Genomic DNA, 17,737 nt, shown 5'->3' with positions numbered 1-17,737 from the left:
AACATTTCCCCGGGAACTCTAAGTTTAGGAATTCTTGCGCCCTCTAGCGGCGCGGGGTCGGATCGCACTGTTTACATCTTCATCATCGCGAAGAGCCAACCGCAATTCAAATCATTTGAGAAAACAAACCGAAATTATTCGCTACTCGCGACTACGACGCGGAATCGTCAATTCGCGACATTCCTTCTGGTACGAAGTTTCCAGAAGGACCGATGTAAGCTAATCAACGCCCTGCGAGCATTAACTTCTGATGCATAGCCGATCGCATGACGCAGAGCATGAGGTCAACATACACGCCTGATTGCTTCGCGACTCGGACGTTTCCTCGATAATTTTGTCAATATCCCCCATTCACGATGATAGAAACGAGGAAAAAGAGACATGAGTATGACTCTGTTTCCGTTGCGAAGGCGCATGTTGATTTCGGTTGTCAACTCACATTTTCTGCTGATCACTCCATCGGATTTTGGAGTCTTTCAGTGTGTGAATGATGCGAAAATATCCGCTCGACCGAAGTATCAGAATTCGGAGTTTTTTCACCAAGCTTCGTGAACGGCGCCGAACACTCACAGAACACTCAGTGCTTGATGGCGACAAAAGTGATGATTGTGATCTCGAGGAGTGATATTCCGCGCGGCGCTCTTTCCTGCACCGAGCGAGTGCTCAATCGAATTTCGGGTCCCTCGCGAATGGAGAGATTCCTAGCTTCGCTACGCATCCACAACTCAAGCCATGAACAAGGTGATATCAAGTCTGAGGAGGTCTGTATCGGGTCGAGAGCTCACCAAAATCCGGCGGCATGAACCCAAAGGAAGCTCATCTTTCGAGGGAGCGCCGCCTCAGCGCCTCCCAGTGATCGAGACCGCCGTCTCTTCAAATTCGACCCGAGAGCGTTCTGACGTAATTCGATCGATCCGACATGTCTACGTTCCGAACATTTCGGGAGGAAATACAGGAATCGAGATTCATAAATCGTTTCTCATGAGTTTTCTCCCCTCTACGTCTCTCCGCTATGGAGCCGAGGAGGCTGCGTCACATGATCAAAAACATGATGTGTTCGCACATGTGTTCGTTGTGTCTGGGCTTCCTAGGCACACCAAAAATCCAGCCAGAAGAATGTTTGTAAATGCCCGCCTCGGCTCGGAAAGCCAATCCGGGGGGGGGGGCTCTGCCCGATCCTGGCAGATTCTATAAGAGTCTTCGTGCCGGAAACCCACCGAGTATCGCCGTATACCAACCCAAACGGACGAGTACGAACGATACCAGGGTGCTGAAGAAGCAGGGCCGTCTGATAGGTGGGCCCTAGCATCATAGCTTTCCCTTCTAAATGGGACGATTCATAGTTGGGCGCATGGTCGGTTTTCCTTTTTAGAGTGGTCCATTTCTGTTTTCCTGAGCAAGACTTACTCGCCTCATTGTATCACTATCATCATCCGATCTCACATGAGAGCTTGTGTAGGTGTGACCGAACTCTCGTCTCTCCTTCGAATCGAGCCTCCAACCAATGCACATAGCGAGAGGGCGAAAGGATGCGATTGTCTAGCATCTTAGATGCGGGACGCGTATTCTTTACGACGAAGCTCTGGCGTCTAATAGCTACCTAGTCTCAATAAGTTGGAGTCGGCTTCTTTCGCTGAGCATCGGTACCCATCTCTGGACCTCCCGTGCGCGGATTTTCAAGACCACTCATACCGAATGGCGCTGGGGCCGCGACGCCAAAATGCCGCGGCATCCTCGCAGCCTCGGATTCCGGCATCAGGAGTAGGTATCTCCGATCTGCCTCGAAAGCCACCCCGTCTCGACGGCGCGGCGTTCTGGCATTCTCGGATCGGTGCGAGAGAGGCAGCGACCGACTATGCGCCGATTTTCGAGCCGCTGTGCGGTCTGGCCTTGTCGCTGAGGATATAGAGTTGGAGAACGAATATAAATATCTCGATGACTCTCAACAGTTCTGCTTTCGAGAAGCGATCCCCGATTCGGACGCGTCCGACCATAGATTCTTGAGATTTTATTATTCGCAGCTGTCCAGCGTGGAACGATTAATGAGAAAGGCGTGGGCATCAGAGTAAGCGGGCCGGAAAATGTCCGCTGCCTGGCTCTCCCGGTGCGAGACATCGATCCACTCGTTCGGTATGATACCTTCTGCGGAAGTTCGAGAATTGCCGGCACGGGTTACCTAGGCTCAGCCAAACTGATATTCACATTCAGGAAATCGCAGTTCTGACCGGGACCCATTCCGTTCGATTCGTCTCCAAAACTCATGAATAAAAAATTACAGACACCATACAGAATACCTTTCGGTAGTCCATGGGCAGATACTCTCGTACATCGCTAGAGCATCGAATGACTAATCAAGCACTGTACATTTTCTATGTATGTACATTGTCATTGATCATAAGTGACTGATTGGCGCGAACGATCGTGCTAGATTCGAAGAACGCCTGGAACATCTAGGAGTTGCCCCGACATTTTCGAACGACATATATACCTCTCCTACATCATTTGGAAGTTTTTAAGATGATTAACCGTATCCCCTCTGATTGATGGCATACCCCGATTGAGAGGAACCATCCGGCGGCATTGAAAGATTAAGGCGCACGCTCCTGACGGGGAGAACCTCCCGATCCGGATGAAAAATCGCGGATAGAATATGTAAGTCGCAGTGAATGTGCCTGACTGGATAGATGCGATCGATGAAGCTTGGAACTGTATTTCATCGCCCAAAACCCGATAAACAAGCTCGAAAGCTCGATTACGCTCGAGAAAAAAATTCTTCTTTCCCAGTATGATTGGGAAATTGAGGGGCTTGTTCCAATATCCATCAAAGGGCATCCCTCGTGAGGGTAGGCGAATTGAAGGCATGCACCTCATTTAAAGGAATATATACGGGACCCCATTCGAATTCGGGAGCCGTTCGATGTGGAATGGGTACCTCACCGTAGAGCCTTGTTAATGAGGATTGAAGATTACTTATTCTTGGCTCAAGCCTCTGCGGGGGTGAGTTCCAGGGAGCTGGGTCAGCTCTACGGAGAATTCGTATTCCTCTGAATTTTTGTGAAAAGTTCCGAGCGGGATAGGTCTCATCCAGAGCTGCCAACCCCAAAGATTGCAGGTCGACTTGTGGGACACGGGCCCAGGAGCGTCATTGTTCAACTTTCACCGTCCGGAATCTCGAGAGATCAGTCCTCGAAGAGACGTCACCAATCCTCTCAGAGGTCGGGAACACGTCCCAAGGAACCGGTATCGGTATCCCAGACCGGAGGTGCCTGGTGTCGGATGAAGATATCCATAGAGAAGACGGCCCTGTTGAAGTGTCGAAGCGATGTTCCTCCTTGTCGAAAATCCATACTGTTTCCCGTTATTTTCCTCCGTCCGGCCCGTTGGATAGCTGGCGAGTCAACCGGTGGTAGGGAGGCTGATTGGCTGAATTCTTCGCGGCGGCGTTTCCATTCCGTGGAGTGTTTCGTCGCCGGTCTGCTGTTGCTTCTGTGGCTGCTGCTGCTGCTGCTTCTGCCTCACCCACCGGCGGTGCTGGGAGAAAGACAGCCAGAAAAGAGGGTTGGCTCCCGGCCCGATGCTTACCATGGTTGGTTTCTGTCAGAATACTTGTCTCGCAACTTTTCTCCAGCTCCGGGTCCATCCGACTACTACTGTGTGCGGTCCACCGCAGAGCGAGAGGACCCAGAAGAAAAAGAGGGCATCGGATGCTTCCAGATGACACTTTGTGAGGTCTTGCCCCTATAATCCATTTAGTGAGTTTGGTCGATCGGTCGGTGGCTCACTCGTACCAATTCACTGGGATCGGGTTGAGCTCTGGTCTGCTACGTGGAGTTCGACATCAAGATGGCCATCAGCCAAGATCTCATCCGAGTTGTGTTCTGCCTCACGTTCCTTCTGATTCAGGTATGATATTGTAGATATCACGTTTGGTAGAATTGTTTTCCCTGGATTCACCTGTCCGCTTATCTGGAGCTTATCTCTTTCGTTGGAGTTCCCATCAAATTTCCTGGGCGAGCACCGAGTTCCGCTAGCATCCTCTTAGGATTCCAATGGGACTGGACGTTCTGCTCTCTGGAAGGACGATAACGAAAAATGCTCGGGCAGCCTCTTGACGTCCGGAGATCTTTTCCGCGGAACGTGGCGTGATGAAGCTGTAGTCTATGTCACTGGATTCGTGCTTTTTTGTCAGCGAGGAGCTCTGAGAGGAATCTGTAGTTCCAAGATCTTAAGCCGAGCATGTCGATGTATATTTCGAGCATTTTGGTTTTCTTATATTTACGTCTGCTCAGGTACTTGAGGGCTACTCTTTAATCGACATCGGACGCAATGAATCAGGAAGTCCTTCTGTGGACTGGATGTATTTCCCCAGGCAGAGAACTGTTGCAGATCACTGTTGAGCTCATTCGAAGACTGCCGATGATGAACTCCAAAGGGAGGAGCTTCCCCTCTGAATAACTCGGTACTGCTGCCATCAAATCATCTAACCCGGATTTGACGGAGTCAGCCAGAGAAAGTTGACTGCGCTCTTGCTGTGGCCGGTCTTGGCCTGGGGTTCTTTTTTTCGTGTCATGCGCTTCTAACGGTAACATCATCGCGGGATAGTGATCCCTACAAAGATCCGTTGCTCGGTCGCCAACAATCGAGCTATAACAATGCGGATTACAGTTTTGTTCCTTGCTCGAGCTCACCGCCGTCGTCACTGGTCATTCGTGCCAACCGTTCCGCTCACTCGGAAGAAGAAAGGCGGAGAAGTCGTTCCCTCATGACCTTTCTCTCGGAGAATTGAGATCTCATTTCCTCCTCCTCTATTCGAAGTGTGTCCGACAAAGCATTTACTCGTCATCGAAAGTCGATCGCAACCGAAACCGGCGTCATCGCAGAGCCATCGAAAATCACCTGAACGCATCGTGGCTTCTTGTCGGTTCTTGCTGCTCCTTCGATATGGTCGCGTACGCGGCGACGCGGCGTGACCGCAAGCGGAACCGAAATCCGAATCTTGCGAGAATATTCTTGCTCCGACGAGTCTGAAAGAATTGAGTTCCATTGGTTTTATAACCAGAACAATGTCCGAATCCAGAAGGATGGGACACGGGCTCCGGTGAGAACCTCGAGCTTCACCGAATCTGGGAAGCGAAGCCACAGCTGCGTGACCGTATGTGGGAATGAGGCTGATATTGAAATGAGTGGTGTCCGAATGTCCCGTTCCGAATACATCGAGGCGTCAACGTCGCGTCTATCTGGAAGGCAATCTCGAAAATATCGCGAACATCACTAGTATCGGAAGCGGGGAATTCCTCTTGTAGCTCGTGAGCCTCGGCAGGATTTTCCCTTGAGGCCTCGGCGGGAATGGGATCCAAAAGTTGTCGCTGTTTTCAACCCGTGATCGAGAGCCGCTCAGAATTGAGGTTTTTTTCACGGTCGTTTTTTTTCACGTCCGTCTTCCGAGAAGGGTCGCCCAGTTGGCGTTGGGCATCCCTAGCGCTCGGGCGCTTCCCCCGAGAGGTTTCGAGAGTTTCACTCTATTCTGTGTGAAAAATTCGGGCATTCACATCGCGGCTTTCTAGCGCCGATCGATAGACGCGCAGATAAGGGACCGAGTCTTATGACCGAAGTGGGGAAAAAGAAGACGCTGACGGGGAAGCAACGTCAACAAAGAACGAAGTCGATCTTCAAACACGTCGCCCGAGCACGAGGAAATGAACGATTTGTCGCTCATGTGACGTTGACGTCGCCGTTTGATTATTATTTGGCGTAACTTCCGTTGCGCGCAAAATGTGCCTACGGCGCCAGCATTCGACAGCGGGGAATACATATGAGAGGCTGATAATACAGAAAGGACATACAGTTCACCTAAGAAAGCGGAGAAGAGCTCATTTGATGATCCAGTCCACCCGAATCGACGACGGTGAATTAATGACATCACCGGAACGTCGTCTCCTTCGATAAAGGGAAACGAGCTGATAGTGTTTCGTAGGGACGGGCAAACTGTTCACGATCAAAATGGATCAGAACGTTCGCCAGCGAATCGCTCTACCCCAGTGCTCTTGTCCTCTTAATATATCTAAATTGAAATTCGTGTGCGTACCGATATACGATCGGTGTGAATCCTTCGGGTGTGAATCCATCCGACCCATTCGCTGCGAGCCATAAATCATTTGACGCCCCTCCCGCATTGCCGTATATCCGGTGGATGATTGAGAACATTTTCTTAAGGCGAACTGATGTCTTCAGGTGGGATCGACGGGGATCTTCCATCTCAAGATATATGACCTAGCAAGCGCAAACACCCTCTGCAACGCAACACAAGTGAATCCTTGCAACACATATGTCAGGTAAATGATACGAAGAGCGGGAACACTCGCTTGTCGTCCATCAGGGATGCGGCTAATGGAGTCCGGGTACGTGGGGATACAATTCGTTCTCGATGCTTTCCAGGGCGTGTTTGTCACGACAAGGCGCAAAACAATGTCGGCTCGGGTCGTTCGTCAGCGACGTTCTCGTAAACGGCACACTGGATACCCCGCTGATGACACAATTCACATTCGACCAAGCTTGGCCGGTGAGTTGACTGAGTGAGTGAGTGAGTGAGTCCTACGTTCTCGAGTACTTCGTCAATTTCTAAAATTGAATCAACCACGCTTTTCCCAGGAGAAATTCGAGCTCGCAGTGGAACAATGGCTCGTTGTAAACGCGTCGGACGTTGCCGTGGCTCAGTCTGAAGGTTTCCGGCAGCGGAGCCGTCTTGCCCGAAGGAAGCGGACTCGCGTTGTCGAATCATTGAGGAACGCCGCTCTGTACACTTTAGAATGGGCAGCGAAGATGATTTTCACCATTCCGGATCGTCTCATCAAAGGTGGCTTTTGTTTCCCGACAATCCCGTATTTTTGTGTCATTTTGTTCCGCTCCGGCACCGAGCTCTCTTATTCTGTTCTGGTTCTCAGCAGACAAGAAGAGAACGGATTCATCGATTTCACGAACGGTGCAAGACAACCACAACGGGAAGCTGTTGGCACGGTTTGTGGTCCGCAAAAGTCTACCGGTCGGCTCAGCCCCGGTGAACTGGAAAGAGGACTCTAAGGTGCGAATACAGACTTTCGGTCCTCCGATACAGTTGAAGATGAAATGGATTCCTCTTCTCGCGCTCTAAACGAAGAAATCCCTCCATCCGCAGGTGGGCCGAATGTCGATCGAGTTTCGAGTTTCTTGTAGCGAAGGCTATACAGGAGCTACCTGCGTCGAAACTTGCCCGGGACTGAATGACGTCAATGCCAGGTACTATTTTAGTCGATAACTGAGCGGAAGTCGTGTTTATCCCGCGAAGCCTCGGCTCGAAGACTTCAATATTGTTTTCAGATTCAATTGCACCGAAGGAGGCCGGAAAATATGCTCGGAAGGCTGGTCCGGTCTGGAATGTGATAAGGCGGAATGCAGAGAAGGTTGTAGTGCTGAACATGGATACTGCAATCAACCTGGTGAATGCCGGTAATCATGCCCGTTTCTTTCTCGATGATTCTCACATTTGAAGGGAGATGTCTTTTGCTGAGATAGATGAACACTTGCGCCTTCATCAGGTGTATGCGCGGCTGGCAAGGAACGAATTGCACGGAGTGCATAAAATTCCCGGGCTGTTTGCACGGGACCTGCAGCAACCCCTTCGAATGTAATTGCGACGAAGGCTGGAGTGGACTCTTCTGTCAACGACGTATGTAGAGCGATAGAATCTCGCAGTCGACCAAGTGTGCGTAATAGTCTGTAGTTTGCCTCCGTCAGAAGAAGTCTGCTCAGAATATGCTCCTGAAATTTTCAGCCATCTGCAAAAAGCAGTGCCATCCGACCAGAGGATTCTGCGATCGGCCGGACACCTGCTCGTGAGTAATTTTTTTGCGGAAGTTCGGTCGTGTAATTCGGGTCGGTACTCGACACCAAATTCGTGCTCTGTATCGCTTGTGCAATATCGATTCACTGTCTAGGTGCCGCTTCGGATGGACTGGAAATAACTGCGACCAGTGCAAGCCGCTCCCGGGCTGCATAAATGGTTACTGTACGAAACCGTTGGACTGTTTGTGCCAACCCGGCTGGACCGGTCTGTTCTGTCATCTTCGTAAGTGTTAGTATCCGCTCCCATTGAATTCAGTGCACCGCATTCAAATCTCATCAAGAAAGGGCGAATTCGAGCTAGAAGAAGGTCCCACTCGACTACGCAGCGTAGACAATCATCTGACGTTATCTGACGATTGAGCTCCCTTTCAGCGACCTGTTCCGTTGACTGCCATCCCGAGAACGGCTTCTGTGATAGACCCGAAGAGTGCAGATGTCGCGTTGGGTGGACGGGACCAAAGTGCACTGAATGCGTCCCGTATCCTGGTTGTGTTCATGGCAGCTGCGTTAAACCGTGGGAATGCGTCTGCAATCCGGGTTGGGCTGGCAGGCTCTGTGACAAAGGTGAGTTACGCTCATCAAAACCTCGGACTCTCGGCGTTCTCGTCTCCGATCGCCCGTGCGACTCTCTGTAAATTCATCCTGGGCTTGCATAGAAGCAGTCCCCTCACCGGTTGATGACGAACGCATGATATAAATTGATTTCTTTCAAAATCAACAGCGGCTCCCGCGACATCGACCGAAACGCCAGCGACCGATTCAACCAGCGAGAAGCCTCCTTGCTTAGCCAAAGGTGACGGGACTGTCGAGTGTCCAGAGAACCCCGGGACTAATTCGACTGACTGCGTCGGAGATGACTGCAACCAGTCGGAACTTCTCTATCGTCTGTGAACATGCACGACTGAGAGATCGATTTCGACTATCGGACTCTATTTATTCTAATTTATTCTGTAAGAAAGAAAACAGTGCAGCTACCTTAGCAACCATGACCACTGATATCATCACATATTTGTAGAGGAACGAAAATAAACATCTGCTACATCAGAGGAGTGATGTTCTCGACTCGACGCGTTCATAACCCAGGGCAGTTTCCCCCACGGAGCAATCGAATTCCAGCATCCCCACAAGGGCATGAGACCGCGATGGGATGGGAAATTTCTCACAAGCTCTATGGTCGACCGTGAGATGCAGGATATCAATCCAAACGCCTGTTTCTTCAATCCGGCGCGTTCTCTACGCGATCCGTAGGATCGAAATCCGAATCAAAGTTAACCTTACGATCGAGCCGGGTATTCACCAGATGGAAACCTAGCTGCTGAGCGCCCACAAAACCCCCCGATGTGGGCGGAAAAACAAAGGAGAAGACTTGAGTCCGAAGTGAGAGGAACTTATTTGGATATTCCAGATTTATTCTAGTAATAATCAGTGGATCTCTGAGTCCGTTGCCCGAAGTGAAGTGTGTTCGAAGGAACGTGATCATCTTGGGGCTCGTTCTGTTCCTGATGAAATGCGCCGGGGGTCGAAACGTAAGCGTCCTGTCGACTGCTCGCGGCGTAGGCCGGGGATCCGGTCCCCTTGTAACCCGGTTTCAATGGAGCTGCGCGTTCGACGTCCGTGTCCATCAAGAACGGAGCCTCTTCAACTCCGAACTTATCGTTCACGTAGAAGAAATCCGGCGCGTTCGGGCAGGGCACCGCTTCCTCCGGATGAGAGCACGTGAGGGTAAGCTGATCGAAAACCGTTTGATTCCCGCAGAAGAATGAGAAGTGCTGAACCTCTTGGATATTATCTGTGGATCGAGGTTGTGCCGTGTTAGATAATGTCGGATATCGAATCGGGTCGTCGGCGAGCCACGATTCTGCGTCATTCCCACGGAACGTACATTCGTAGGAACGAATCTATAGCAAGCGAGAATATGTTGTGTGTTTTACGATGTGCTGAGCATTTAGAAGAGGACTTAGAATAAATGCCGCTTTCGTGCGATTCGTCATTTTCGTAACAGGGATAAGACAATCGCAAAGTTGAACGCTTGGTCGGCTTGACGCTCGGGTGGCTGGCCGGTCGGTCGGTCGGCCGGACGGCCAGCGTGAGCTGGTTTGTCTGATGCTCTTGCTCTGGACATGGACGATGGCTGGACCTGGGTCGCCTTTGAACCGGAAGGGTCACACATGAAGGGGACAATGAATGCGCCGAATAGGCAACGAGTATTTTACCACTGCTTATGATTTCACAGTGCAACGCCGTTACACCCGTCGTTATCAAGGTCTCCGAATAGAGAGAATGCTGCACGAATTCCTCTCATTTTTAGATCCCTCCGGCCAGGCCAATTTTATACGAAATTCCATTAAATTCACGGATTTACGGTCGGACAGCTAGAGCAATTCTTGCCCGTCAAGCCTGGCTCACTCTTGAGCTCTTCGGATCGTTCACGACCGTGTTGGTCGAACTCACCCTGAGAGTCCCTGATAGGATTGCAGACATGGTACACTTTGCAGTCGTTGTCTACATCAGCGAAATAGCCGTATCGTTGAGGGCATTGGAAGGTAGTGCGAACCTGCCCCACGACTTCATCGACGCCATCTGCGAAATCGTACGCCGCTCGTCTCGTCTGCAATCGGAACCGATAGCCCATTGAAATATTATCAGCGTTCTCATGAATGAATCCGGGGGCTCTGCCGGAGCCAAATGAAGCCACTGATAAGAAAGAACACCTACCCTCGTCGCCGCTAAACTCATGGGCACCAGCAAGCAAAAAATCACGAAGACCTTCATCCTAAATGAATCGAGAAAATCACGTTACTCCAAACTTTCTCACAGTAATCAGAACTGAGGTTAAGGTGATCGCTTTCACCTCGGGAAAGGTGGCTGACTGAAGTTGAGGTCACCCCTGAAGTGGGAGATCGGAGCGCTCGGAGTTCGCTAGAGCGACGCTTTTTGAGGCGACACTCGCACCCTCTCTCGGAGAGGCCTTCAATCAGATCAAGATCTCGACAGGAATGAGAGCTCAGACTGACGGCGATCCGAGACATTCGTCGAGAGGTCACCCCCCGTGCGTCCGTTTCGGTGGCTTGATGATCGCCTTCTCAGAAATAAACGTTCGGCATCTCAGCTAGTTCTTGCACGATGCAATTCCACCGAGGACGTGACACAGCGGGAACATATATGATCTTATCGCCCCCTCCAGTCTCACTGCTCTCCGTAGGTTTTCCGAAAAGAATCGCTGCATGGAGCAACTCACTCTTGAACAAGCCTGGTGCCGGAGCTCGAGACGGAGCACCGACGTCGGATCGATTTCACGCATCTGAATCGGCAAAACTGGGCGGACACTGATCCTATCTCACCTTTCGGAGCAACTCTCGAGCACTCAAAGCAATCCTGATTCCAATGTGTGGCTCGTGCAGCGAGGAATCACGGCTTCTTTTCTCTTCAGTTGTTTATTCGGGGGACTTTCTCTCATCCAATGAGGTACAGTTCGCCTCCGTGACCACTTGGCGCGCTTTTGTATTTGAAGCCCAGTTAGGGGCAAGATGTTCAGGGTCAAGAGAGGGCCATCTTTCGCCTCTTCCATGTAAACCGAAGAGCTCCTGGAATTAAGTGCCGCAAACATTACTCTGTCTAGAGGTTCCTCTGGCCTTCCAGTGCTGCTCAGAAACATTTGGATCATCAGTCAGATTAAAATCGATCTGAGATGTTCAGACCGACTGAAGCTTGTGTCTGATGCGACTCTCATAACTGTCGTGAGAAAAAGCTTTCGAATACCTCGGTTCGAGTGAATGATCCATTATATCGACAGGTGCTCATTGGGGGGAACATGGTCCGACTCGTACCCTTTTATACAACGTTAATCGAAGACAAAAGCGCATCTTCATCGCTGTTACATAACCCTCATACGCGCATGATGGACTCTGCGTAGAAGCACTCGAGAAGAATGCGAGGCGATCTACGAATCAACAATACGGTTTCGACAGAGGGCTCCGACCGGGAAAGCTCTTCGCCGATTCAATTACCGGGTTTGTTCCCCGGAAATCTTCCCCGAGCGTTAGAATTGAGAAGAGTATATCGGACCCGATGAAGGGAGAATCCGAAAATGATTTGAGGGATCCTCTGGTCGGGCAGCATTCGTGAAAATCATATATCATGATTCGATGCACTAAGGAATGGGCTCCCTGCCATCGCACCTTGCGCCAGACATCGTATCACAGCTGTTCTCGAACTCCTGTGAGCGACCAAGATGGAGTGAGACCCGCGGACATATCGGTCGAGACAAGTTCGTCTCCAGAAATCTGGACTAGGACGTGGAGAGCTCTCCCGGAGATCTCGCTCCCGGCCCCAATCTTTCTGTCGCTCTCGTAGATGCCCCCAAGGGGAGATACGGAGAAGTGGATCGACATCTCCTTGTCGTAACCTCCGCGGGAATCGCAAGGTGAATTATCCTACAATGAATCTGATCTTAAAGAAAGCGCTCCGATGTATTTCCGTTCACCACCGCGGAATGCCGGAGGGACAATCATTTAGACGATATGTGCGATCAGATTCGGACACTGGGACTTAGACGATGCGCCGGCTGGCTCTCTGTCAGACTCTTCCGCCATCGTAGATCATATCGCTCACATGAATCCGACTCACTCAGTGCCATTCCCCATAAGGTTCGCCATCACAATCGGAGGATTACCCCTGCGGAATTGCACTGTAGTGTAGTGGGCGGGTGAGCAAGTCGGCGATTCGATCCGCTTCGATCGTGATGATCCAGAGGTAATCTTAGGAGAATCACTGAAAATATATCCTGGGGATGCCCGTTTATTCTCACCACAGAAACTATAATGGGATGATTTCTCCCCCTGGCCAATCAATTAAATCCACGCTTGATTCAGTGAACGATCACAGGCTGTCCTGTGAGCAAGTCCTTCATATAACACTTTAGAGTCTCGACGGCGCCAAGGATATCGGATTTCGGCGCTACGATTCGTCCAGCTTCGGCTGATCAATAATAATCATCGGACAAATGTTTGATGATAGCGCTGATCAGATTAACTGCCGGTGCCTTATGGTGACCTCCAGCCTTGAGCTTGAACTGAACAAAGCATTCAGCCCCAGAACAAGCAGGTAGAACACCAGACGAAGGCTAAGCTTGTCTTCTGCGAATGATGACCACTTCTCCGTCCCTGTATTCCCACGATGTCGCGAAGACAGACTTCCGAGAAGCGAGACTCTTTTCGGGTTCGTATTGCACGCGCCTTAGGGGTGTAACAGTCCGGTAGGGACGTATACCTGGATCCTCTCAGAGGGGAGGGACAACGCACTGATAATCACCGTCCGACTCGTTACTTTATTTTCTTTTTTCCGATCCTCGACCGGCTCCTCAGTTGCCAGTCGTCAGCTACGGTCTCTCAATCTGCTGGCTGTCACTTCTAGCCACTGACGGCTCTCTCTCTCAACCCCTTTTCCCTTCCCCGTGTCTATCCGCCGACATGCATCTCCGGAGAACCCATTCAAGCTGGCTCTCCTCCGAAATCCAACTGGCTGTTACAGGGGAACCGCATGCTTCGAGCTTTTCGTCGGATTTCGCTGTAGTGAATCCGCAATGATCAGAGATACCTGTGGACTGGGAAAAACACGAAAATTAGAACCGAGCCGCTTCTTCCAGAAGAACGAGGATCTCGCCGCGAACTACGTCAAGTGCCCGCTGGCGTTCGAGACTCTCGGCGGCCCTGGCCCCGTAACGCAGAGACTGCTGAACACAGTGGGTCAGTTAATCGAAGAAGCGACGGGATGTAGGCGAGCGCGAGAGTACCTCTACCAACGGCTATCAATTTGCGTACAGAGAGGTAATGCTTCCGTCATGGCAACCATGGCCGCTTACAAGGGACCCGCTCTGGAATTGCCGTAAGGCCTGACTAGAGTGGGGACAGATAAGCTCATCTAAATCTGATTGATGTATAACTTGTGTATTAATAAAACTACTTGGTATCTTTTCATCCATATTAACACGCGGAAGGCAAGCACGTTGGTCGGATCCGCTGCTTGCGGATCGACGAATTATAGATAAGGCACCACGACCCATGACTAAGATATTTTCAACTGGTCGACTCCGTTCAGTCGGGTCGGAGAAAGGCTCGGCTCCCCACGCGATGATGATTTGCTTCCGCTGTTCTAAACAAGAACGGACAAATGTCTACGAAGAAATTTCTCACGAGTTCTCAAAGCACTTACCCAAGGCCGCAGAAATGACGAAGGAGATGAAGAGGCCCGCGCAACCGACTGCGCATATGCAGATCGGGTCCTGCTCGGGGAAAAAATATTTTAATTAGATTGACTGCGATTCCTAATGAGCAGGGAGCCGTTCCTTCCAACGTCAAGTATCGATTCGAAACTTCCACCGTTCCCGGTCCTATTTGAGCCTACAACTAAGCTGATTACCGCGTTCAAATACGATCCTGAGTCGACTGCGTCGCCGTCCGACGGCAGCGGAGTCCCACCTGAGATCAAGATAGAATGATGACTACACACAGATAATTGCGGGTCGAGACTGCGGGAGATTCTGAACATAAAGCTTCAGAGCTACAGACATCTCGGTGTGCTATGGGAAGTTCTCCTCTTTCTCTCCGCGATTTCCACTCCGAGGTGGCCGAGACACATTATCTCTCAGCTATAGCAGAAACCGGCGAAACACTCATCATGTACCCCAGAGGCGGCCCTCAAAAAGGTGGCGGCGGCTACCTCTTGGACCACGTGTGCCGGCTAAAATGCGCAAGATTGTCCTCAGACTGACTCGATCAGCGGGACGCGGTTGTCCAGGAGAATCAGAGTAAGATGATAAATATGGACATGGAAAACTCACATATCTAGACGCCGAGTCTTCCGCCGAGACCCGAGGAGCTCGGTCAGCTGCTCGATCGAGATCGGCTCCAGGGACGTCGTCGGCTGGGGGTGCGCAATGTGCCCTTCCGGCCCATCCCACAGTGGATCAAAATGAATTTCTAGGTGGACAAAATTATTTTTCGTGAAATTTCGCTTTGCGAAGTGTCTCCGAGTCGGGATATACAAGAAAAAACTGACCAATCACGGTTTAGGCGATCATAATACATTCTGTTATTTCTTAGAGTCAATAACAGAAATCACTCGAAGAGTCGCTTGAAATCTCCGTGTCATCCGTACATTCTGTGCTTGAAGTGTCATCATTGACCTCCGAGGACCCGACTTCAATCTCTGGGTCGACCCTCAGTTAAGCTGCTACTTACGGGTCAACGCTCGATGACTTTTCCTTCAGAGGTCCTCGAGTTTACCGCACCACTAGGAGTATGAATGCGAACTTTGCTTACACGAGCGGATACCGTTGCTGCAGTACGCGCATGTGCTGCCGATATCTGCACATTGACGTGCAAACCGCGAACGTCCAACGATGGCGTCCAATAAAGGAATTCGGCGTTTTATGGTCTCTGTGTCTCCAAGGAATTATGCTTCTCATTCGTGAATGGAGATTTTCATGGTGACGAAAATAAATTATTATTCGGTAACCAGGTAAAACCGGGTGACAATATTTATTTTTCTGATTGCCGGAGGTCTGATGAGTGTCCCAGTCTTGACAGCTCCCAGGGCCGCGAGGCGACTCTATACTTTTGGTATCGCGAAGTTTGACAAAATTCGGAAGAATCCATGAGAGATATCACATCCTTCTAAGCAACCTCAAACAAGTCTGATCCGGTACGAAACTCGTTAAAACTCAAGATCCGGACGAGAACTGAGCCAAGAACAAACCTCCATCCCCGCCGGAAAGGGTGGAGGTTTGTTTTTGAAATTCATTGATTAGAGGAAAAGGAGTCACATGATGCCCGAATTCCAACTTCTGATTCGGTAGTTGTTTATTTCGTAGCAGCAGCAGGAAATTCCGAGATCTCTATGGTTTTCCGACTTTCAGACATCGCTTTTCATGCCGAGCTATCAGTTGGTACGAAAATTCCGAGATGACTTTTGTCCACCTAAAAACTCATTTTGATCCACTGTGCGACGGGAGAATATCCATCACCTACCCGCGTCATCATCGACCAGAGACCGAAGAAATTATTCAAACGTGATTAGGAGCTATCAGCAGAAGCCACTCGCGACGTAGATTGATGAACGAGCTGTGCTATTCCCTTCAAAATCGGCTGACGAGCAGGAGAATTATTTATCCTGATCATTTGGTGGATCTTCCGTGCGGTATCGAAAACATGTGTTTAGCGGTCACGACAAGCGCTCGCGTTCATCAGGTGTGGGGTCAGTTCGGGTTTCGAGAAAACAGAAGCTGGGCCATATAATTATTATTTATGTCCAGTATTCAGCACAGTTCAAGGGTCGGTCCTTCGTTCTTCCGTCACTGGAGCATGCCCACCGAAAACGATCGAGGCTGTCCACAGTCAATGAATCAAAATATTCGATTTCTGGTCTTTCGCTCGCAGTATAATACATTAACTCGACTTCAGATCCCGGAATTTTCGCTAGACCGCTCGATAAACATTTTCCTCAGCAGAATAAAATCCTCATTAGCGCTTCTAATTTCCCACTATGTGAATCTTCCTTGTGTGCGTGCGAACCCGAGACGAAGAGCCATCGCTCTTTCACGCGCTCAAACGATTGACGGCGACCGAGAGGGGAAGAGCTCATTGAATTCGCAGTTTGGCAGGTGTCGCAGAATCCTGAGATTGAATCCAGAGTGTGACACACTATCCTTGATGATCGAGTGAAGACGCTGAAGTATCCGAAACAAAGATCCAGGAAGCGGGCGCACTATGCTTGAGAATGTTCGTGATGAATGCTAGCGGGTCTGATCCCTGGCCTAGCCACTGTCCTGCACTGCTTTGGGGATTTGAACCCCTGGGGCGAGTGGACAAGGTTCTGAAGCAGGTAGCGATAGTGATCGTGTACCGGTCCTCGACCTTGCTCTCGGTCGACTGGCAGTGAGTGTGTGTGTGTCGGCTGCTCGACTTCTCCATCAGCTGGCTGCCTGACTGATTGACTCTGGCGCCGTGAGCGGGGGAAGTTGTCGATGATCGACCGCCGTTGATGTGTGTCTGTGTTCTGGTTGAGTGCGACCCGGCTTCCTGTTGGTTTATTCTTATCTCTCCTGGAGATACACTGATGATGATTATATGATTATAATTATATGATACACTGATTAACAAAGGAATTGAATAAATATGGATCCTTGATCCGAAGCTACCCCATTCAGTCTCTCTGGTCTCTCTGAGGGAAGTGATTGGGTTGGTTATGAAGAGGAAGTATGTCTGTGGGGTAGGATAACGTGGTGTGGATGTTGTGAATGCGCAATAGACCCAGTCCGTTCGTCACATTCCCCCCCCGGAATTCTTGGAACGGAGTGTTGGGGATTCCTCTGATGTGTACTATCGCCACGCGCCAATGATTCAAAACGAACTGTTCCTCTATGGAGAGGGAAACTCGACGGTGGTCTCTGGGGATCGCGCGCCCGAGCGAGTCTTTGCGTTCTTGAGATCGACAAGGAGACGACGACGTCTGATCTTCCTCATGGCTCAACGTCCCGGTGGAAATCCTTTGGGGTATCGGTGGTCCCCCAGGGGGGGGGATATGAGCAACCTTCGCATCGGGACTCATGGATCGTCTGATTCTTTTTTTTTTCAGTAAAACTTCGGAATGAAGCCGAGTAATTTTCCGGGATACGGAATCCGAGCTGCCCAAGAATTGACCTACAAGCCTCCTGAAACCGTAGAGAATAGTCGCACTTGAGATTCTTCTTTCGCGTTGAGAAATCGATAGTCTAGAGCAGCGGTTCCCAACCTTTTTGGCTCCGCGGCTCCCTAGCGAACCCAGAATTCCCCCGCGGCTCCCAGGATCCCAGTGCCCACGC

The 17,737-nt window shown here is 50.5% G+C and overlaps 2 protein-coding genes across 2 annotated transcripts; one reads left to right on the top strand and one right to left on the bottom strand.

The window, feature by feature from the left end:
* The first annotated feature begins 3,843 nt into the window (after nucleotides 1–3,843).
* LOC100899482 (delta-like protein C) lies at nucleotides 3,844–8,769 on the top strand. Its single transcript, XM_029112707.1, has 12 exons — nucleotides 3,844–3,903; nucleotides 6,232–6,332; nucleotides 6,436–6,559; nucleotides 6,649–6,853; nucleotides 6,945–7,078; nucleotides 7,172–7,272; nucleotides 7,354–7,482; nucleotides 7,572–7,702; nucleotides 7,808–7,868; nucleotides 7,971–8,107; nucleotides 8,251–8,442; nucleotides 8,600–8,769. The coding sequence occupies exons 1-12, from the start codon at nucleotides 3,844–3,846 to the stop codon at nucleotides 8,767–8,769; spliced, it is 1,545 nt and encodes a 514-aa protein (XP_028968540.1).
* Nucleotides 8,770–9,290: 521 nt separating this feature from the next.
* Nucleotides 9,291–10,766, bottom strand: LOC100899344 (uncharacterized). The gene is made up of 4 exons (XM_003747795.1): nucleotides 10,730–10,766; nucleotides 10,594–10,651; nucleotides 10,330–10,486; nucleotides 9,291–9,667 (listed from the first exon to the last, which is right to left on the bottom strand). Exons 2-4 carry the CDS (start codon nucleotides 10,648–10,650, stop codon nucleotides 9,291–9,293), a joined length of 591 nt encoding a protein of 196 aa, XP_003747843.1. The 5' UTR covers nucleotide 10,651; nucleotides 10,730–10,766.
* Nucleotides 10,767–17,737: the final 6,971 nt, after the last annotated feature.

Source organism: Galendromus occidentalis, unplaced genomic scaffold (assembly GCF_000255335.2).
Source record: "Galendromus occidentalis unplaced genomic scaffold, Mocc_1.1 scf7180000077524, whole genome shotgun sequence".
NCBI lineage: Eukaryota > Metazoa > Arthropoda > Arachnida > Mesostigmata > Phytoseiidae > Galendromus > Galendromus occidentalis.
The sequence above is the reverse complement of the archived record's forward strand: the minus strand, read 5'-3'. Positions and strand labels throughout refer to the sequence as shown.